The following is a 23782-nucleotide window of genomic DNA, read 5'->3' on the forward strand; positions in this document are numbered from 1 at the left end:
GCATTGGACAATGTTTATCCTATTTTTTATTTCCAGTTTAAAAATATGACCTTTTGGCCATAGTTAGGGCTGTAAGGAGAACACTGGCATTGGGAACATGTTGATGAAAAGATGACAAGTCATCTAGGACAGCGGTCCCCAACCTTTTTTGCGCCACGGACCGGTTTAGGGGAACCGGATTAACAATAAAAACGATTAAAAAATAACGCTAAAAACTGATAAAAACCCTGAAAACCATAAATTTCACACCCGAGCTTCAACTCTCACAGGCCGGTACCAAACGACCCGGTCCGTGGCCCCAACCGCCGGGCGGTCTGTGGCCCGGGGGTTGGGGACTGCTGATCTAGGATGCACAGTTATGGAGATAGTGGGATGCGACAGCCCAGCAAGTAAGAAAGCTGTTCAGTGATCTGGGTCCAAAAGTGCTTGACTGAGGTCAGGGGTGTTCTGAGAGCAATATTAAGTTGTTTGTTGTTGTTGTTGTTTTGGCTTTTTTCTTTTAATCCTTGTCCTCTGCCCTATTAAATTGGCAGACCTTGATTAGAACCCAGACCAAGCTAATAAGTCCGTTAGAGGAGGATAGGTAGGATAGGCACTTTTGGCAGGTCAGTGTTATAAATATGCTTAATAAATGAATAAATAAACACGCAAATAAAAATAAAAATGAATTAAACAATGGTCTGATAAACAGGCTCTCTCCGATCGGGTCTGGGAGTGAATCAGAACTTAAGAAGCCAAAATAATAACCTGCTCTACCAAGATTTGTTCATCTTCTCATTAGATATGCTTGGTTACCTCTCCCCCCCTCTTTTATTTATGTATTTTTAGATATGTGTGTGTGGGTGTGCGTGTGTATATAGACGCACATTATGCTCACTACATTCACTTCTGGATGTGTCTTTTCCGAGTTGCTGTCCTGTTTGGTTTGTATGTAAGGTTTTTTAAGTGCTTTTTTTGACAAAATTTCAAATACAATGTGACAAGATGAGAAAGAGAAGTCGAACAAAGTAGGAAATTAATAAAACAGAACACGTTCTAGCTCCAGAGCATTACTTCAATACACAAATCAGACAAAGGAAAATAATTAAATACATAAGCAAGAATGGCTTCATCAGAACCTACAGTGGGTGGCTAGATGTTGGTAAGTGTGAACAAAATTCTTTATGCCTGTTCAGCCATCAATTTCCTTTTAGAAGAAAGGAATACAAAAGGACTGTGTGTGTGTGTGTGTGTGTGTGTGTGTGTGTGTGTGTGTGTGTGTGTGTGTGTGTGTGTGTGTGTGTGTGTGTGTGTGTGTGTGTGTTTTTCCCTGCTGGGTAAGAATTTATGATGCTGGAATCACAGTCCCCCCATTTTTGCATGTCCTGTCCTCATCTCTTTGTTCTCATTTCATGTCACCTCTGAAGTGTCTTTTGTCTTGTAAAGGGAAAGCAATCATTTCAAGACATAAAAACATGCACAGGCTGAATGAACAGGCTTTAGATTCTGAATGTGTCGGAACAGTAATATGTCTTTTGCTTGTAATTTGAGTACCGTTGACCAATCACATTTAAGCGCTCTTTGGCTGGATGTAAGTAAACAATCCATTCAGACCTGCTGTTTTCTCATTAATGTTTGCTTATATTAACATGCACTCTTTAAACAATGACCAGAGGATGGGTGGATAGAAGCTTTTTACAGATAGCTGTCATTTACACGCACTAGAAGCCCCAAAATACGATCTGTTGTCCCCAGAGTGATGGGTTCTCATATTCTTTTTCAACTTATCATTTGATATCAAATCTAGAAAGCCAGGTGTTTGAACAGGCATGATTGAATTTGTTGCAAGAACAGTGGAAAGATAAAAAATACAACAAAAAGTGACTTTTATAATAAAAGAACATTATATGCCACTCCAATAAAATGCTTTAGACTTCATGGGAGTGTGTCAGTCTCATTTTTTCCGTAGCCATTCTTGTGACAGGTTGCCATTTCTGCTAGTAGAAATGCCTGCATGAAATCTCAGGACCAGAACCCCACATACATCTGTTCTCTGAGATAGAGGACTGTGCCCTTTGGAAAATGCAGATTTGTGCCGTGCCAGAGGTTAGAGAAACAGTTCCATGTGCAGGTACTGGACGAGTCCATTTAATTCCACATAAAAACTGGATTTATGACTTTCCTGAACTCATGCATATTTAAAACCAGTTTGTTCAGATCTACAGTGCAGACTTAAGTTTTTTTCACATTTATACAGATTTTTACCTTTGTGGGCACTGAGAGCTTGAGGAAGAATGAACATCAGTGGTGGGTTTAGGTTTATTTAACTTAAAAAATCTAAATAGAAAGTAGTTGGCAGACTACAGATTTATATTTCCAGGATTTATTTATTTATTTGTTTATTTATCTTTTAATTGCAGATGAGGAGAGTGGGAGCCAAGCTTCTGGAGGGAGGGGACATGTTAGACAGATGAAAAGCAGAGTGAATTAGTTGCTCAGTTTAAATATGCCCTCATGCAGAGTGCAGTTCCGCTCAAGGCCTCTGCCTCATGCCATACCTGATGCCTCTCCTGCATTTGCTGTCGCTCTTTTCTTTATACTGCCTAACAAATCATTTAATCCATGGAATTATTTCAATTATCCTGTGAGTTGTAAATACTAAGCCTTCTTAGAGCACTGAAAGCTAGTTCCGTTTTCCGTTATGCCTGAATGCAAATTTTCATGCAAAACCTACCAAAAAAATGACTTTTCTCGTGCTTTCAAGCCCTCAGCTCTTTGGTCTGCTTGCTTGCAGCTTCCTCTCTCTCTCTCTCTGTCTCTCTAGTCAGCCACTTCAGGTGAGGAGGTTTGTGACTTTATCACTGTTGGGTTGTTAGAACTGCACTATAGGAACCCAAGAGTAGAGCGGCAAAGTGGATGCCACTCTCAACCAAGTTCAAGCTGAGCTCTCCACGAACCATTTTCCCTCGTAACAGTATGTGTTTCCTGCCAGCCGAGAGTCATTGGAGGGCCACTTACAGGGACAGGCTCAGCACCTGCAGAGCTTTAGTGTGTTTTGTTCCTTTTGGGTAATAGCTCTGTTTTTCACATCTGTGCCGAGAATCCTTTGACCTCGAGTCAGTGGGCCTTCAAACACTCAGACAACACTATATAGCGATTGCAGCGGTGTAATTGGTTATGCAATGGCTCTATAGCTCTGCACAGTGTTAAAATTCATTATGTTTTTCTTGCACATTCTTATATGTGCATGTGTATTTTAGTGACATGTCCAGACAAAGCCTTGGTATTGCATTTGCAAGAGCTTATTTCAGTCCAAGAGATGGCAATAAATGGGTTAGGGATTGCCCTGACTTGTTATACAGCCTGTGTGACTGAGCAAGTCAGCAGTTCACGAAACAAACCGAATCTGACTGGGTGGCAGCTTGTTTCAAGACATGCACATGCAGTGAAATAGACAAAACATGACAAGATGAAATTAACCATCAAGTGCTTGTTAGTAGACTGATGGTCTCTTTTAGCTCTTTTTGATTTGCTTAATTTTTAAATAGATAGAAATGAACAGTTTTACATGTATTGCTGTTAATATAAAGCAGATTAAATATGGGATTCAGAAAAGCAGTAAGTGTGACTGTCTTGTATGCTTTTCCCACACTGACTCGTCCTGGTACAGAACAGTCCAGCTCCTTAATTTGATCTGAGTGTATTCATCTGTCACTCCCTCCTGCCCTCACTCCTTTTGCTCCTTGTCTTCGTTGCTCAGCAGAGGCCCTGAGCCCTGTGGAGTGCACATCCATTTTGAACCCTGGAGGCTATCAAGCATGCTGTTGGTAAATGAGCTGTGGCTGTCAGTCTCCCCCTTCCACTTATCCTTGTCTCAGTGTCTGCCTTCTATCCTATGTTTCCTTAACCTTTCTTCCTTTTTTTCTTCTCATCAGCACATCCCTCCATTTGCTTGTACCAGTCAAGCTGGGGAAACGCGTTGCTTCAAAGGGCAGCAGAAGGCTTTGTTACTTTGTTATACAACCACCCACCCTGGTCTGACTCTGCCAGCCCCTTTGTAGATATTCAAAAAAAAGACTGTTTTATTCAAAGCACTTTGTAGCAGACTTTTCTTCCCAGTCTTGCCTTGAGTCAAATGTATCACATTCCACACGCATGTGAAAAGTCTTCCCATGAAAACATGGCGTATATATTACATATACAAAGCGCCGGCAGCATTTGACAACAAAATGAGCACCAGCTGAATTTTGAATTTCCTACAAAGTTTCATATTTGAAAAAAACCCAAAAAAACACCATTAGCGCTCACTTCTTGGTATGCGTTTAATTTTAAAAGGAAGGCAGCGTGTTGCCAACGCTGCGTAAACAGTAGCTCCACAGCAGAGACAGACAAACAGGCACAGAAAACAGGGCCCGGGGCCAGTGCAGGTTAAGCATGTTCATTAATTTCTGTAGTTTCTTTCCCGCTGGCCCTGCTTGGTTCCTGGACGTGCCGTGGATTTTAATAGGCTTTGGATCCGTGCTCGCTGTTGTGATACTCGCAGAAAAGCGGTGAGGTTGGGGAGCGAGGCAAAGAATAGAGGGAAAGACAGAGTGAGAGACAGAGGATGATAAATTAAGACATGACAGAAAAGAACAGATAAAGAACATATGTCATAGAAAATAAATGAGAGACATTAAACAGGAGAAGTAATAGCTGGACTGCTCAACTGAAATAAAGTGCTTTAATTAACTAACTGTGCCACATCTGCAGTTATAAATCCAGCTCATTATTAATAAACTGTCACTGGCATCAGATTTTATTTACATCTGAACAATGACTGAGCCTCTGCCCACTGAAGCTTTTAGATGTACACACGTTTCGTCTTCGCGAGCAGCTCGTCGCCCGTACAGGCAGTTTATTTTTAATGAGTCGTCTCTGTACTGTAGGTTAACACTTTGCCGCTTATCCACCTTAGATCTCTGCTAACTGTTAGGAGCCAGAGGGGCACCAAAAAGTACCCTGCGAGAATCAGCAAGCTACTTCCTGAAGCCCCACTGTTCCACCAGGCCCCCATGTGGAGCGCCAGCGCTCTAAAGAGACTTCAAAGCCAGGCATTTCCAGACCCAATGTAGGCGTTAACCTTTGACTCAGAGGCTCTCTCTGTGCAAGCAAAGACCGCCTAATTGATGCTATGTGCACTGCAGAAAAGGAATAACTTGTCCTGGTGGACTGCAGTAAAACAGAGTACTTTCATTTCTACTGTGGCAATATTTTTATATTTAAATATATAGCCTGCTAGCAATTTGCAGAGCTAATCTAATTACTATCTTACTCAGCTTTGCCTGAGTGAAATATGCCTTTAAACAAAGTAATCTGTGGTCCCCATATTACAACAAGTATATTTAAATGCAAAATACTCATGGTGGGACTTAAGGTGGGTATGTGTTTGGCAAGGAACACTGGCCAGGTGCAATTTTCCACCAAGCTTTGAGTATCTGAGATTGTCAGATATCAGTGTTGTGGCTGGAGATCGAGTCAAGCCCCCGTTGCCTTTTGTCTCCCCAGATAATGCTGAGTGGACACACAGTTCACTCTGGTTAATTTTCCACCTCATGTCCTGGCTCTCTCTCAGAGAGATTGAGGGTGTGATAATCCAGACGGATAAGGGATGTGGTGACTGAGGGAAGGCACCAAGGGCCTTCTGTGCTATTGCATCTTGTGTCTGCTCATTGCTAAATGCATTACAGGCTGATTAAGGGGCTAAAGCTTTGCAAATAAGCATGAAACAGAGCTTGTTGAAGGAGCGATGGTTGCACGGATGCACACGGGTTGATAGATGCATGCTGTATGTGGGTGTGTGTCCATACTGCAATCAGATGCCTTTGCTATGGTTGGCTTGCTAGCTGGACGGAGAGCTCGTCAACAGGATTTTTTCAGAATCACCTGGTTTCAGTTTTAGTAAAAAAATTTAAAAGAAATTTACATTTTCTGCACCCCTGCCTTAAATCCGGTCCTGCTTTGCCTCTGGATTAAAGCAGTTTGATGTGAAATGTTGAAATATGATGAAACAAGGAGCTCTGACATGGGCTGAGACGCTGCTGGATTAATAATGAATCAGGTTCAGGTTTTGTTTGGATTAACACTGACAGTGATAGAATAACAGCTGTGGTGATATTCAGGGCTGATTCGTCAGGGTACTACTATTGTGTTTCTTTGCCTACTAAATGCCATTCATGCAGCTTAGACATGCTTAGCTGTTGCAAGGTGTTATGGCATAAAACAATGCAGCAGCAGAACATTGTGTACGTGTGAAGTTTTTCATCTTATCTCCTTTTTTCCCCCCTTTGACAGCAGATCTTTTAGTAATATGATGCATGTGATGACATTTTCTGTTGTAAAAAATGAATAAATAAATAACTCTTTTTGGATTTCTGGATAATCCTGTGTCAGATTTTATGAGGAAACACTCCAAAAGCAATTTGGAGTGTTTGTGTATGTTTGTAAAGAGCTAGTACTCATTTAGTCAGGTCATCAGTCAATATGGGAACATTTCACTTTTGTTTTAATTAGACACTTTTGTGGAGCAGAGTGTCACTAGGGCAGCATCTGTCTACACTGAATGACTCCCAGGTGACATCCCATATTGAGGTTAATGTGTGTCCTTAAGCACATGTGACTGTTTAGAGCTGGCAGGTTGTAAAATGGAAAGCGTCTCTGAAATGTGTGCCATCACCTTGAATCAAAGTAGCTTCCACGGGCATAAAATGTGTCCTAAACAACCTTTAAAGCCTTTAAATTTGAAATTGGTTGACATTTATGATGATTTAGCTGTGCTTCTTCTTGGTTACAGGATACAGACCTTCTGGATATAGCATACATAAAAGATGCCAGAAACGCAAAGAGCGCGAAAACGCCAAAGGTAAGCCTCTAATTCACACATTCACAGTGTCTTATACTGTCTGTGAAGGAAACTCCAGCAATACAATGACCAATGTGCTTTCTTGGCTGATGATATGCTTTGGAAGAGTTTATTTTTGCACTGAAATGAAAGCCATGTGTGGGCGTGAACCTGACTATGATTCACACTCTGTCTCCATCCATCTAACAGAAACTCTATTATGGATTGGGCTGAACTTTGTTCTGGTTCTTCTAATGATTGATATTTAACAATAGAGCAATCGTGCATGTGCAGATATGGCAGTACTTTAGTGCCAGAGGTGTAATTACTGTAATTATCTTGTTTAAACTTCCGATCTCACATTCAGGTGACTGTTAATTTGTGTGTGTATAAATGTGTGTGTATAACTGATCAAATCACAGTCTGAACACATTTAGTTTTTGACAGTGATTTGAAGATGAAGGTAAGGAAGCGAAGAGCAGATGACACTGACAAGACTGACAAACGTGATTTGAATTCAGTAACACTGCATAGATGGTTTCCTAATTTGGTACCCAAATGGACTATTTCGCAACTAATGAGAAAGCCGTTGAATATAAGCAAAGAATTTGTAAATTCATTTTTTAAAAGTCTGGCACACAACTATCACAGAATTTGGCACATTGTTGTGCAGTTAAAAAAGCCATATTAAGTTCTTGCACTTCATTTCCCACCTAACAAGTGATGATTAAAACAATGATGCGCCTTCTCTGCTGCTTTACAATACATCCCTGCGTTATAGCTCAGATTCAAATAGCTTTTGAATCCAGTCAGTCTTGTGATGAGACGCTTCATCAGCTTGATTTTGTGCAGCGGGAGAAGCGAGGTGTGGGGTCATGCTTTGCTGCTCTGTCTGGGTAGTGAGTGATGATAGAACGAGTACAATAACACAGAGAGTATTCATGCATTTCTAAAAAGCTTACAGAGTGATGCTACCCAGCAAGGAGACATGACCACATGACAGGTAAGACGGTCAAAGCATTGGAAATCCATTACTGGGAGATGGAGTGGTGATGCACCCTGGGCAATGTAATAGGAGCACCAGTGAGACACAGTGTCTGAGGAGTTGATGAGATGGGGAAAGGATGGAAGGAGAGAAAGAGGGAGATGGGATAAAGAGGCTAGTCATAAAAGGAAGGCAGTAGGGTTTTAAAAAAAATGCAAAGTCTGCAGAATGTGTAAAAAAAGAAAGAAAGAAAGAAAGAAAGAAAGAAAGAAAGAGATGAACGGAAGAGGGGCAGAGATGTGATGTGAGGTCAGCGGAAGATGTCAGTGGGAAACACAGATAACACCAGACAGCAGTTGCTTTAAGTGGACAGCGCTTGTCACGGCTTGCTTCTTGAGCATTTCTCCTTCAACTCCTTCACATCTCTCTTTCACACTTCTTTCACCGTCTGTCAAAACGATGAAGGTTTTGTGAGGCTCACTGAACCGCTAACTTCATCCCGAAAGAAACGCTCATAAGCTGCATTTTTGTAATGTAAATATATGCAGACATGTGGAGACATTTACCACAAAGCTAAATGTGATACATGAAGCACCCTCATTTATGCTGTGAGGTAACTGAGTGCTGTAGATACACGGAGAAAATCATTATGACCACTGATAGCGATGTGTCAGTGCTGCCTGTCTAAGGTTGTGCACGAGGAGGCAAAATAAGGAAGAAGTGAAAGGAATTTCATATTACCGTCAACTTTTCAATTTTAACCTTGCAGGTCATGACCCTCATAAAACTCCCACAACGCTCACTGTGTTGTTTTGATATTTTTATGCTCTGTGCTCTCTTAAGCTTGCATTGCTTATTCTGGTCTCACTCAAGAGCTCCCTTAGAAGCATTCATTCATTAATCCAAACTGCAGCAAACAAACACACTCGCCAGGGCGAGATGAGATGCTGGGCTCCTGATGACACGTCAGTAAAAAGCTTCAGAAGTGCTTTCATTGTGCTGCTCGAGAGTTCTGCGTCTCAGATGAACATTGTCGGTCTCAAATGCAATCATTGTCAACAGACCGGCTTGAAATGGGCTACAGATGGAAAGGCTGTTTTTTTGCACGCCTCTTTTGGGCCCTTGTTTCTACTCCAGCTCGAGTTACCTCGTATTGTCTTTGAGCGGCACTGGAATTTCTGTCTGATTGTCATTAAGATTTGGAGCACGTTGCTGTGTTCATTGGCTCGTCGCAGTGTGTGTGTGTGTGCGGGTGTCTGTGTGGGCAGCTTGTCTGACCTCTGATGAATTTATGCCACCCTGCCCATGGGCTTCAGCTACTCATGATGATTCATACATTTTTTTTTTTTGTAAAAAGCAAATAAATAAATAAATTCAGACTGAGAAAACCGCACTATCGTTTGTACAATGTACACATTTACAACTACTGACACAAATCCTGCACAAGAAGTTAGTAGAATAACAAAGCAAGACAAGCACAGTGTCCTTTGTCATACCATTCTCAGACTGCTGATGCTAATTAGCATGTGTCCACCCCATCATCATTTAGGCTGATTAGATTGGGTGCTTGTCAGTGTGACAAGAGGCAACCTCTTTTTGATGGGTGGCTCCAGAAATAAATTACATACCCTTGGGTCAAGTGAGCAATGCGCAGCACTAATGACCACCCATTTCACACACAAATAGCTGGCATATTTGCCTTATGCAATGGGAATAAAGGATGTGTGTGTGAACCAAAGCATTTACTGTGCCACTGATTTTATTCAGCTATGAGGTTGTGTTTAATCTGTGAAAATGGCCGAATATTTGACTTAAAACCTATTTTGGATTATTTTAGATTATTTAATGCAGTACTGTTTTGTCAAGGTGCAAGCGCCAGTCAAGAAGCGGACCAGGCTGAGGCTGAACTGTGCACTACTCACAATTTTATTTCCACAAAAGCTAAAACCAAAAGCACAGAAAAATGGCACTGAGAAACTCTCCAGAGGGAACAACAATGATGGGCGAGTTTCAGGGCGCAATCAGAGCCTCAGGAGGTGATCCATTGAGAGAGAGTGAAAGAGGGAGGAGATGAGAGTTAGATCCAGCGGAAAACTGGTGGGTGAAATTGCACTTCCCAAAAGTGGGAAAAAACAATGTTCAGGATCGTAAACAGATGGCTATTGGGTCCAGGACGGGCATGCTGGTTTGCTTCTGGCAGATCACAGGAGGAAGGGCAGGCAGGTGGTGAAGCCGAGGCAGTTCCAAGGGAAGCTGTCCAAGAATGAACCAGCTTGACGAAACAGGTGAGTAGGTTATGATGGCAGCGGCTTTTCGGGCCTACTGGGAAACGTACTGGAAGAGGCGCAAAAAACAACATTGGCACACAAGAATACTCTACACAAAAAAACTCATGAAGAGGCCTGATTACCACTCAGCTAAGCAGATGAAGATTGGATGCCTGGGCTGCTTTTTAAGTACTGGCAGGGAAAATGAGCCACAGGTGTACAGGCCAAGGAAGAACCGATAATATCTCCTCCCCAGTCTGCCCGACCCAACCTGGACCTGTGAGAGGAAGAAAACAGAGAGGCCCAAAACACAAGTAAACCAGTGTCTATCAGGACAGTTTCAGTTAGGAAAACTTTAGTCAAATGAAGGTTCTGGCTTTACTCTGAATGTAAGGAGTTAATGTGAATTTCTGTGTATGTAGAAGGCAACAGAATTTCAGGAAACAGCAAAAGATTTGTGATTTTGGGGGGGGAATTTTTCACAGTTAATTAATTACTATATTATCACAAACCAGCTTGAGTCCATTTAATTTTAAACTGATAGCAGACAGATAGCAGGCTAACTGTCTCATTGACATTCTATAGCCATCTTGACGCACCAAAGTCGCTTTAAGGTTGGCAAATGACGGTTCCCATCTTCAAAGTAATCATTTAAAAGGCAACAGGACTGAACGTTCATTGCACAGGGTCGTAGTAATTATGGTAATGCAAAGTGCTGTTTTCCCCAGTATCATAATAAAATACCACAGCCTGCTAATTTTGTATGTGAACAGTTATGTGATGGGAAATATTCCCCATGTTTCATACCCCAAATGTTTTCATATGAGGCACAAAATCTGACACAACAAAAGAAAGGAGAGAACTTTATTTACTTGTGGAGTATTTGCTTTATTTCATGCATTTGTGGCAGCAGAGGTCAGGGGAAACTCTAAACTTTAGAAAAAACAAACCAGAAGGTGGACTCTGGATAGAAGTCAGCTCGGGCTCTTTCACATATTTGTTTATATTGTTTTACACATGTTAAGCCCTCGGTCATTATTACAGGTGCTTCTGCTCCAGACCATCTATTCATATTGTGTCTTTATTAAATTAGCAGTTTAGCTTGCTCCTGCACAGTGTGTTCCTTCTCCTGAGCACAGAGCAACCCAGCTAATCACATCGCCAAGCTTTTGTGCAGACTTTACCATACAGCTAACTTCAACATAACCATGTTCGCATAACTTCTGCTTTCCATTCTGTCTCTTTGCACGCTGTAAGGGGCACATTGTGAGCCTTTCATTGTCCACCTTGGTTTCTGGAAGTGTTCTTCTGTCTGGATTGAAGACGAAAATGTAATCAGCATCTCACCATGCTTCTTACAGTAGGTGTCTGACAAGCAAAATTACATGCTTTCTCTCCCTCCCTTTGACAACCAAACAAATATCCGTCTGTGAAATGCCCTGCCTGTAGAGTTCAGCCTGCAATATACATCCCGAAAATGGAAAACCTTAATGATTTAGTGTTCTCCGGACTACATTTGCAGATCTTTCCATTTTTTATAACAAATTAAGACATCCACTGTCACACTGCAGGAGGCCAGAATTTGCAGACTGGATCTGGTCTGATAATTTAATATCTCTGTCTTAACCCAACCTTAGTCTGACATGAGCTGCTTATTACTTTGCAGTGCATTTCAAACTAGACACAGGAATCGCTTCCTTACCTATTTGTGATGCATGCATCATACTGATACTGATATAGTGCCTGACTGTGTATATAGCACATATTTAGATAGACTCACACATGGTCTTCGGCACAGACAGAGAAGTTGTTGTCAGAATTTATTTATTTTTTTGTTGTGTATTTGGGAATTTCACACACATACAGGCATGTCTGCTTGGGCAGGCTTTTGCCAAAGGAGCAATAACAATCAACAGAGAGGGAACAAATGGTCTGTAGCCTTGTCAGAGAAGATCGTTTACAAAGGTGGACCATCTGGACTGATGCTGTTATCTGCAGACAGCCACATGGAAAACTCTCTTAACTCAAAACAAAGCTGGGGAACAACTATTATCTTAGAGCAACAGGACGCAGTTAAAATGCCAAATGATTGAGGAGAGTAATTCGTGAAAGAGCGTTTCTGCTGTGTACCAACTCCAGCACTTTTGATGTATTATTTTCCTTCTTCTTATATGTATAGAAAATAAAACTGCAGCAGGATCAAGACTAAAATGTTAATTTCCTTCAGAGGAGGAATTCTTCCTTCGTCCTGACTTTTACTTTGAGGTGAGAGGAAGTGGCCACCACTTCTGTTACAGTCTAGGCTTACAGCAGAGACGACTGCTGCTAAATAGAGAGCAGCTTGTGTGTCCCCAGCAGTGTAACAGGATCTAGGAGAGGCCAGCAGGCCATTATCACCACCGATCCGTCTGGCCAACAAAGTCGGCTAAAGCTCTGCCTCCCACAGCAGTAAGTGCTAAACAGCTCCTGCGAGCACGCAGCAAGCTGCTACAAGGTTTAGATCTGTCTTCTGAAGCATACCTTATTCAACGCATATTCAAAGCAGCTGGGTTCTGATTATAACTTATAGACCAGTAGCAGAACCAAGGCCCTGGCAGTTATTTTTCACAGCTGTGAAGCTGTGCCTCAACAAGTTCTTGCTCTTTCTTTATTTTCATTTTTAGCTCGCCCCCCAAAAAAGCTCCAGACTCGGAGCCAACTTCCCTCTGAAAAAATTGCTGAAAACCAAAAAGCCTAGTTAAATTTGTAATAAATTATAAACCAAACAAATATTAGCTGGTTGTTTGAGAGCAACAGTACCCAAAAGGAATGTTTTTTGAATCTCCTGCATAGCAAAAAATCTCGCAGAGGCAGTGTTTATTTCCATCATCAGTGCTGTGCTGTCTGCTGTATACTTATGAAGGACAGGGTCACGGTATGAACTCCAGCTGCAACAATCACAAACATTCAGATTACTTGATATGAAGAGTGGTCAAAGCCTTTTTCTGACCCCCGGACATTGGTACACTGTAAATCGTTGGAAAACGCAGGTATTGTATGCCATAGTGCATTATAATGACAATATAAGGGTCTATAATTATGACAAAATGAGTGACAGACACTCAAGATAAATTGCTTACACGAAGGTTTACATGCTTTTATCATATCTCACCTAATAATAGCTCTCACGTGTACCCAGATGCCTCTGCTGGTGGTGGCATATTGTACATTGTGATGCATTTATAGAAAGTCCAGTAGAGCCATGTTTCAGCTAACCACTGAGCCAGTGATTGATTTGTGTGTGTGTGTGTGGAAAGATAATACCTGTGCTATGTAGAGGTGTTATTTACTGTATGTCTCGGTGATGTAATGATGTGCTCATGAACCTCTGTTGTAGGCTATGCAAACCCTTACCATCAATTCGCCCACACCCCAGGGAGATAAAACTGTAATTCAAACCCAGGCCTTCTCTGCAGTCGTCTGCAATGCACAGTCACCTGCAGTCAGACAGAAATAATAGTTGAGCCTTGCTTAAAGGCTGACGTGCAAGGGTGAGTGTTAACCTTTAAGATTTACTTAGATGGATGCTGGTAGCACATTTTTCACCCGCTGAAAGGCCCTAGATTAGTTCACATGGCCGTGTGTTGAAATAGCAGATTTGAGTCCATTATTGTTTTTGAAGTATATCAGTAATTACATCCTTACGAATCACAATTGCTCAAATAAGCGCTGATGTTTTTAGAGATTTGAAGCACAATGTAAAAGGAGACTTCAGGGGGGTAATCACTGCTAATGATGACTCTCTATATGTGTTTTTTTTCCACATTGTTTTTGTACATCTGATAAACAAAGTGAGAAACCGGTAGAATTACATTAAACTATATATATCTTTGTGGTTCCAGTGTTCTAGAAGATGAAGCTTACAAAAAGGCTCAGTGAACAAGTTAACTTTACACCCTAAGAACAAGTGTTCTTGTGATTAATGAAGTCGAATTTACAGTTTTTGATTTTCGATGTTACACTTACAGTTCATTCAACATATATGAAATTATTGACTCAGCCACGATTCATTATTACACGATTCTTATGAATTGAAGACTCTGTCTCCTCTTTAGTTTTAGCTAAGAACATTGAGCTTGGTGGCGTTTGTTTGGCTATTTTCTCCATAAAACAGCAGAGAGTCTCCTTAAACATCAAATGGATAGAAGATCAATCTAGTTCATGTCCTATATCAGGATTGCAGTCCAAGACCAGTGCTGTTAAATCATTGCAGCTTAATGTTGGGAATCTGAATCAGCTGTGTATTTTGCTGACATGCCCCATTCCTCTTTCCACGAGTGACTCCAATCATTCACTCGTGCTGTAAGTCGTTCGCGCTGAACTGGCACATTTTAAACTGGCATTGCATTTTTTTCCCATTTATAAAGCTTAAAACACTGATATCAAGAGTTCTGGAATATCTGTTTGTAAAATGTGTTAGGGTATAGTAGAGCAATACAGAAATTAATAAAATTAATAAATGAGTGTTTTTTAGCCTGTGTGGTAAACAGTGTTGGGCAAGTTACTTGAAAAAAGTAATCAGTAACTAATTACTGATTACTTCCCCCAAAAAGTAATCCCATTACTTTACTGATTACTTATTTTCAAAAGTAATTAATTACTTAGTTACTTAGTTACTTTTTAAAAACACAATTTACAACCTGAATAGGTGATAAAGCAATAGATCTTTCAGCCCAATTCTATTTTTTCTGCATAATCCATCATACAAAATGTAATCAAATGGAAAAGTCTCTTTTAAAAACTTGTTTTATTAGTTTTAATCTTTTAACTTTATGCATCAAGCAAAAATTTAATTATATGTAACATTCTCTGACTGGAAGAAATGTGTTTAACATTTAAACCTATTTTCTGCACATTCCAGCATATAAAATAAAATATATTTTTTGTGTTTACACTCACTCTTTCAAATAGATGCAAGTAAAACACAGCAGAAAATAAATAAAGTCAAAGACTAGTTGCTCTATTTTCACCTGTAAAGCAGGACTGGGGTAGGCGGAGGTTTGCGCTGGTGCAGGTGTGCCGCAGCGGTCAGTTGAAGACTCCGCGAGTTTCTCTCTGAATTTCCAATTACGGTCGTAGCGCACTCAGCGCTTGCTTGGAAGTTTAGGGGGGGGGGGTTCGCTGTAAAAAGAAGTTTTCACTAATGTTTTTGTCACTTTTTATGGAATCAAACTTAAAGTAAGGTCAGTACTTCCACGCTTTAAACGCTGCACGCTCATACTCTCTCCCGCACTCTATATATTATCCATTGTTGATCTGCACACAGCTGTTGTCACGAACGTCGCACTCGCTTACATCACTGTAATGAGACATTCTCGCAAAAAACTTACGGTTTTAGTAACGCAGTAACGCAGCGTTCCTACGGGAAAGTAACGGTAATCTAATTACCGTTTTTGCAATGGTAATCCCTTACATTACTCGTTACTTGAAAAAAGTAATCGGATTACAGTAACGCGTTACTGCCCAGCTCTGGTGGTAAATGTGAATGAACTGAATAAAGTATGGCTCGTCCATACTTCCCAGCGGACTCTGCTCAGAGACATTTTAGTTCACAGAGGCATGAAACTGTCTGTCAGTTGACAGGTCTGGAGGGAGAACTCCCACACACTCCTATTTTAGACCCGTTTCACACACACACACATGCACACACACACACACACACACACACACACACACACACACACACACACACACACACACACGCAGTCATACTCACAACACTTTATGTTCTTTGGGTGCTGAAATAAACATCACACTAACCAAGCATGCCTCACCCCCCTGCTAGTTTTGACTCTCTCCGTCTCTGCTTTGTCAGCCTGACAGCCTCAAACATTTTTTCTTTAAGTCGGTGTCTCCATTGCTCCCGACTATCATTATCATCAGCGGGATTGACTACAGGGCAAATGGCAGTTTGCAGTTAAAGGTGATCAAAGTAGACTGGAATATTGACTCATTGATTTTTATAAAAGTAACCGCAGGACCATTTTTTTTTCCATCCGCCAACGAGGAGGCGATTGATCAGCGTCACGCATCGAAGCAATCTTCCAGCCGAGCAGCAGCAGGGATTAAAAACAGGGGCAGTGAGGAAGGGAGAAAAGAAGCAAAGAAAAGGTTAGCGTGATGGACCCTGATGGGTTTGGGTTTGATTCTACAGTCAATTACATAGGTAATTCCTGCACACTGATTAATTCCCCTGGTGTGAAGCAGACCGTCTCATTACCGCTCGCAGAGAAATTGAAGGTGATGCCTACCCTCTCTTTGGCCTCAGATGCTATCATGTGACTGTGCTTCTGGATTAGGATGAATGAGGGGAAAAAAATTACCAGCTGAATGAATGAGTGAAATTGAGACTTTAATGAAGAACAGAGGAGCCTGTGTCACTGTGGAGGGAGAATTACCCCAGTGGGACCAGAGATTACTATCCTGGTGAAAAGACTAGAAGAAGCACAATGGTGCACCTGTGCAGGTATAATTTCTACCTTTAGCATAGTTGCAGCAGGAATGGCCTAAAGATTTTAAGAAGGGAAAAAGAATCATCTTTGTGTGTATTCATCTTTTTTTATTTGTAGTGAACAGAACAAGTAATGTGAGATATCTGCTTTATGCATCAGCCAAATCACGTGAGAATAAGCTTTCACACCAGGCTTCACAAAAAAGGCGTAACAACCATTAATAATTAATGAAATTCACAGTGTAGTAATTGTTTATCAGTTGTCCACATAATTAAATTTACACTTATACATTCTCCCAGCACTGTGCTTTGCTTTAAAGGAGCGCAAACAATCAGTAATTGTTTTTTAAAACAGTAATTGTTTTAAAATTACAAGCGATTCAAACTTAAAGCAGTGAATTTAAACTGTTATAACATGAATTAATGATTCGCTTGGAAGAAAACTGCCAGATTATTTAGTATATATACACAAAGTTTGCAGGGATAGGTGTTCAAAGAAAAAGTGACAAGTTTTATCACAGCTGAAGAGCCAGCAGCTGGCCAAAACTCAGAAAATCCTGCAGGTACAAAAAAAAAAAACTATCAATGCGGATATAAATTAATTGCTGGACTCTTGGCGTGCCGTGACCCTTTTCTTCAGTCACTGCTGCTTTGGTGTCAATCTGTTCCAGGGGAGCTTGGCTCATGTCTCCAAGTCACTTGATGCCTGCAGTGAATTCAGATGTGACATTTTGTTAACCCAGCAAAAGGTCGTCCCAGTGGAACTGGAGCTGATCAAATAAGAACCAGTCGAGACAGGGGCTCTCAGTCTAGCGAAGGAGGGTTGCTGCCAGCTGAAAGTCAGCAGTTTTGTTGCTGAAGAAAAATCGGTGTTAACATAGACACGCATTCATCTTTCATCTTAGCACCAAGAGGCAGGGAAAAGGTCAGTCCACCCTTACAGTGTAGATAGATAGATGTGCCTCACATCCTGATCCTGTTCCTCACATGTTTACTAATACTAAGCAATAATTAATGAATTAAAAAAAATCCAGACTAATGGCTCATTAAAGCAAACAAAATCTACATGAAACGCAGCAAATAAGGTAAAAATCAAATAAACGACAGCCACAAGGAGACCACTGTAACAGTGACTTTACAGTAGAGACCGATGATGTGTCGGCCCAAACCGTCTATCCATTAAGACCACATTGATGTCATTCTCAGAAATATCAACCGTGTCAATAAATGTATACATGCTAAGATTTGTCAATAAGGCATTACATGTAGTGACTTCAGCAGCTACAAACGCGTCGCTCGCACCGTACCATTTCATGTTATCGTCATAAGCTGCATGTTTATAGTTTTCATAAACTGGCTTTCCTGTAGTTTGTCCACAAGTATGCTGACCTATACAGAGGTACAAAGTATGGTCTGTTTAGAGAAAAATTTGCAAAAACTTTGCATAGGAGGATGTTTGCTTCTGCATCATTCCTCATTGCCTATAAATATCTTCATCATCCATCATTCGATCCGTAATATTTGACCATACTACAGATAATACGATTATTATCCAACTATTTAAATGCAGGGGAACTTTGTCCTTTGTTCTACAAATGTTGGTGGATCTCTTCTAGGGATTGTATCTGATATCATTTCCACACCACAGAAGAAGGATGTGAAGGAGTTGCTGGAGAGCAGCGTTTACTATGACTGAAGATCACAAGGTCGTCTGCATACATAATGTCTGATAAACATTTACCAATCATGCAGCCAGTTTGAAAGGTTCCTTGATATTTTCAACAAATCATCAACATGAAGATGAAAAAGAACAGAAATCCTCTTTGCTAAAATGCTGTCTCCACATCTTTATTTCAACCTCTTTTTTTGCAAGTGAGTAAGCCAGAACTCTCACAACTCTCAACTCTGTATTTTAGCACCTGTCATTGGCTCAACTTAACAGATAACTTCCTGTGATTTACATGATCAAGCGCTTTGGAGGCACTGATAAAACACAAGAACAAATGAATTTGCCCTTTTTTCTTTGAATAATATATACAGTAATTGTGCCATTTTTTGCTTTAAAGCCAAACTGGTTATGACTAGATTTTTTTATTAATCCCTTTTAGGGAAATTACTCTCTGCATTTAACCCATTCACTCAGTGAAGCAGTGGGCAGCCACCAATCCAGTGGCACCTCAGCCACCTTGCTCAGGGGTACCTCAGGTAGCCGTTCGGTGGATTTCAACCCCCGACCTTCCGATGAGGCGAACGCTCTACCTACTGAAATATTGCCTCCCCTTAATTGATGAACGTATTTAACATATCCAAGAGAACTCTTTCTAAAGCTTTTTACATTATAGTGGCTAAGGCTACAGGTGACCTATAATCATCAAGATCGTGTCGGCTTTATGCTTAATGGTCCGCACTAACAGAACATTGAGTCTGGCAACAAGCCATGGTTAGTGCATCCAGTAAAACCAGAGGCAAAAAGCAAAGGACCTAGACTAATAATAGTGTGTTGGAAGAAAAATATGATCTAACACACAGGTCTTATGTCTTGCAGCTCAGGTAAAGCTTGATACCCCTTAAGTGATATAACAACCATTGAGTCATTACTCTCAACATTATCGACCGTATGCAGATCACCCAGAAAACAATTGAGTAAGCTGCTCTACTCAAAAAGGATTCTTATAACATTGTTCAGGTAAAAGATGGATGCAGCTTAGATTGATGTGGTGATATTGGTGTTGTTACTGCTTTAATTGGAGTGGCTGGATCTTAAAACCGCTTATCCAATACTTTTAGCAAATTTGCCAGCTTTCCCCGATAGCTTGGTAACTTGTAGATTTTAAGGCGTCGTGTCAAAATGCCAATCTGGTTTCACCCAGCACCTTGCCAGTTACTGTGGCATTAATTTGACTGAAGATCAGCAGTTTAGAATTCCTTCTGGGTGCTTGCTCACCTTCGCAATATTAACATGGCTCTTTCATTAGATCTTTAAATATCTGTTCTTATGGATTAGTGGAGTTTCAACATAAACTCTGATTTCTTTAGAAATACCTCAGTATGTGCAAAAGCCAGTGCTTTAGACTATTGCAGCCATGAATCTCAACAGTAACTCATTTAGTCTGCCTCAGGCAGGTGACCTCCTATTACTCTACAATCAGTGGCTCTTGGCATTCCTATTGACTGGTCTCAATTTGGCTCCTCTTCCATGCTGTTCAATCAGTGTGTCGCTTTCGGTATATTGAACAAGTTGGTCTTTTCCAGTTATCAGGTCAAGATCCCAATCAGTGATTAGTGTGCCAATATTTACCTCCACTGGGGTGACTTACACTAACCTTGCACCTGCTTTGCTTAAGTTATATTCAGCCGCTTCAGAAATGACAGTCTCAAAGGAATAGCTTGTTTGTTTTTGGTACACTGTTTTAATTTAGTGATATATTTATGTATATATACTACAGTATATACAGGGTATCAAAATTAGTCAGTGTAATTGTCTCACTTTGCATTATACTTGGCAAAACGACATAAGCCAGACAACAGAATTACATACTGCCCACCTTGCAGGTGAGCATGAAATTTGAAGTGTTATGAACAGCTCTGTGGGTGTGTTACCATGGAAACCATAAGGAGGAAGGGCAAGCCTAACAGGTAACAAGAAGAGGGAAGGTTTTCAGACACATGGTTTCCATTTGACAGGGGAACATAGAAACGATCACATTCATCTCTAATTAACTCTGTTCTCATGTACAGACCTTCGCACCTCTTCTCTTTTGTCAGCGAGAACTGAAAACCTCATCTCTCAGTCAGTCTTGTGAGTCTGTTTGGCTGCTTAATTGGAGCAACTTTTACTGAGGTCTATTTGCTGTTCGAGACAGCAAATTTTAAAATTGGGAGACAATGATTTTTAAAAAAAATCCGTTTCATCAAGTATCATTTTCCTAAGAAAACAGTTTTTGGCAGCATGTGTTCTTAATTAAACCCAGCAAAGGGACACTTAAAGCTCACTTTCTGTGATCCTTCAAATGTTTATGAATCTGCAGAAAGCTATTACATCAGCTGGGAGTTTTGAAGTGCCACTGGCACAACTTCAGAACCATTTTCATGCTAATTATCGCCTTGCCGAAAACGTCCAAACTAATCTACTTTGCAAAAGTTGATGATTTTGGAAGAAAGCATCTCAAATGAGTCTTAACTTTAACTGAGAACTATACTGAAACTGCCTTACTTTGTTAATGATCGTGAGTAGCAATGAAGCGGCGCTAATGAAAGACTGCTCGTTGATCATTTCAAATCGCAGATATCTCATTTTGCAGCCAGACCATGCGAGTGGATGGGTAAACATTCAGACATGCCCTCGGGCAGAAATCAGTTTCTCACCTCTCCTCTCTAATTTATCCAGATGTAACTGGAATGATCAATATCAGCTCAGTGTTTTCCCACTGTACTGTCATCATCCATGTATTCATAACAGATGCTTCATGTGGCGTACAGATCGTGACGAAGTGGGTGAGACGAGAGAGCGGCTCTTGGGAAATCTATTAATTGACATTTTGGTCACACTAGCTTTCTCCTGACAACATAAATCACATAGGTGAGACCAGAGGTAGACTCGGCACACACTGGGTGCACTTGAATGATCGTTTCTATACCTGTGCGTATAAATGTCAGGACTTAAAGAGACAGGTGACCTTTCTCACTCCCTTCAACGATTCCTGTGAAGCACATAAGCACAGCAAAGGCCTAATTGGTTTTCAATAGTACATTTAGGAGGGCTGGTAAAGAAAATGTCTGATTCTCAATGCTGTTGCTCCAGAGACCACAGCGCTCTCTTGAACTATCCACTGCCTAAAAGAGCACAGCAAATGGAGGTATAAGACACATTCACTTATCCCTCTCTCTTACACACATACATTTCTTTGTTTTTTCACATTCAGTGACGCGTGATGAAGCTAAGTTTGGAAGAACTGGCATACTTGATCTTTTTTCTTTCCTTTGGGAAGCTGGGCTTTTGTTATTTCTTTTTTCGGCCATTTGTTTGGTTGGACATGCTCCCCCACTTCCATTCTGCACACCACATGGTTTGGACGCCGACAGACTGCAGGTTCTGTTTCATAAGTGTAACACTTACAAGAGATGATAGCAACACTTTCTGGAGAAAACGTGAGTGCTTAACAAGTATTTTAGCTTAATAATCCTAAAAGCAAGTGAAAATTGCCAGTAGCATAAAACCACTTCATTTAACACTCTTTTGTCATGTCAGCCTTAATCACCTTTTCAACTTTTGTTAACATCCAAAGCTAAGGCAGAACATATCACTAGCATCAGGAAAACCACATCAAATCCAGGAATGTCACTACCATGTTATTCACAATAATGCACTCAAAATATCTAAATATTTCTGAAAGGCTCCTGTCCTCATATTCCTATTGTTGCATAGGAATCACTACTATGCAGCATAAATTGACAGTGAGTGTTGATTAAATAGGCTATAATGACTTCCATCTACTCTACTGGTACAGCTTTGCTCTGTCAGTGCATGCCACTGTGGTCCTGTGTACACAGCATGTTTAAGAATCTATATGCAGTCATCATAACCGATGACATGACGACAGGTCTCATACGCTCTTATTCAGGGTGGAAGATGATAAATGTCTGATTGAATTTGGCTGAAATGTCCTCGCTTGAAATGGTAGGCTGACAATGTTGGAAACAGGAAAGGCAGCAGCGATATGTTTGGCCTGCCTGTTGTGAAAGCATCTGTTATAGAGCAGCAAACAGTTTATATGTGCCAAAAAGTTGATTCTGTTCATCTGGACGTAGCGTTTTCAGTAGGAGAAACATTTCGTCACTCAAACAAGTGACTTCTTCAGGCTCTGGATGAGTGACGAAACGTGTCTTCCACTGAAATGTCTACTTCCAGATGAACAGAATTAGCTGTTTAGGATTTGCTTACCTGGGCATGCATCAGGACTGTTTATATCTTCCTTTTTTGTTCAGATGCTATATTTTCTGAAGTGTTAAAGACTGCATTTTATATTCTGTTTGTGTACCCTTAAAGCCCGATGTGGCTTTCAGTTACATTTCTGGATTGTGTAAATGGATTGGCAGACACCAGTTTTCATCCAGTTAGCACCCTTCTTGCTCATTTCCATCTTTTCCTGAACCAAAAGCTGTTACCTATAAAACAAAACACAAAAAGAAACAATTCAGAGGTTTCTCTGGTAATCAGCTGTGTCTAGACTCTTGTCCTTGGCTGTCATTAAAGGCTGAGATTGGCTTATTATGCTCGGGGGCCATAGGTGTCTGTCTTGTCTGGTAGAGAACAACCGTGGACTGATAATCATCTTTTATCCAAGATCGGTCACAGAATCAAAACCAATCAGATATGGAGGCTAGTTCCGCATGGAGTTTTGATCTCCCGCATTATGTGTATCATTAGCACCGTGGGGTCTGGAAATGGGCTGTCCCCGGAGCCACTGTTGACTGAAAATTAGACCATGGGCTTAAATGGCAAAATGAATGTTGTCAAATATCCAAGGGTTTGTCTAAACATTCAGTAAGTCTTTGTTGGCAGATCAGTGGAGCACACAGATGCCAGACCAAATGGGGCATAGGGGTGTAGGTGGTTGGTTGGTTTGGTGGCTGGCATGGCCTAGTCTGGCAGATGGTGTGGGGAAGTCGGGACAGCAGGATGTCTGTGTCACAGCGGAGCTAATGATGGCAAAAGGCTAAACGATGACTACAGACAGCGGATAAATCATAATTATCACTGCACAGTGCTCACTAAGGGTCCTTAAATGTTTACTGAGGGATTTGTAGGCACAATTGGGGTTGTTTATGTACCAAATTATGCCATCTACTGTAGTTGTGGTAACTGTAGTGACAGTGCATGGCTAAACAGCTGTCAGTTTCTTTTTTTTTTCTTTTTTTTTTTTTGCAAAGGCCTGAATGATCCTGCATGCACTGCCATCTGAAGCAGATACCTCCTGAGCTGTTAGCTTTAATAAGAAGTGAAATAGCCCCACTGTGCTTTCACAGAAAAACAGTGAGCTTTGATGTGTGGAGTCAATCAAGATCTGCCGTGAATTTGCCCTTAGAGATGCACAGTACCTTAAAAATCAGGAGGGTAACAGGAATTTTGTGATGCCACATTTGGATTTATTTCAAGTTTGAGCACTTGCTTGCGTTCAAGA

At 40.9% G+C, this 23782-nt stretch overlaps 1 protein-coding gene across 2 annotated transcripts in view; it reads left to right on the plus strand.

Annotated features, from left to right (window-relative positions):
- Positions 1–23782, plus strand: part of LOC134643020 (1-phosphatidylinositol 4,5-bisphosphate phosphodiesterase beta-1-like) — a 122023-nt gene that overhangs the window by 26882 nt on the left and 71359 nt on the right. For both annotated transcript variants that reach the window (XR_010096344.1, XM_063495191.1), the window contains exon 3: positions 6812–6880. Coding sequence is in view for 1 of the 2 variants with exons in the window: in XM_063495191.1 (XP_063351261.1) it covers positions 6812–6880 (69 nt within the window). In the remaining variant the exon portion in view is untranslated. The remainder of the gene's footprint in view (positions 1–6811; positions 6881–23782) is intronic.

This window comes from Pelmatolapia mariae, linkage group LG15 (genome assembly GCF_036321145.2).
Source record: "Pelmatolapia mariae isolate MD_Pm_ZW linkage group LG15, Pm_UMD_F_2, whole genome shotgun sequence".
NCBI classification, from domain to species: domain Eukaryota; kingdom Metazoa; phylum Chordata; class Actinopteri; order Cichliformes; family Cichlidae; genus Pelmatolapia; species Pelmatolapia mariae.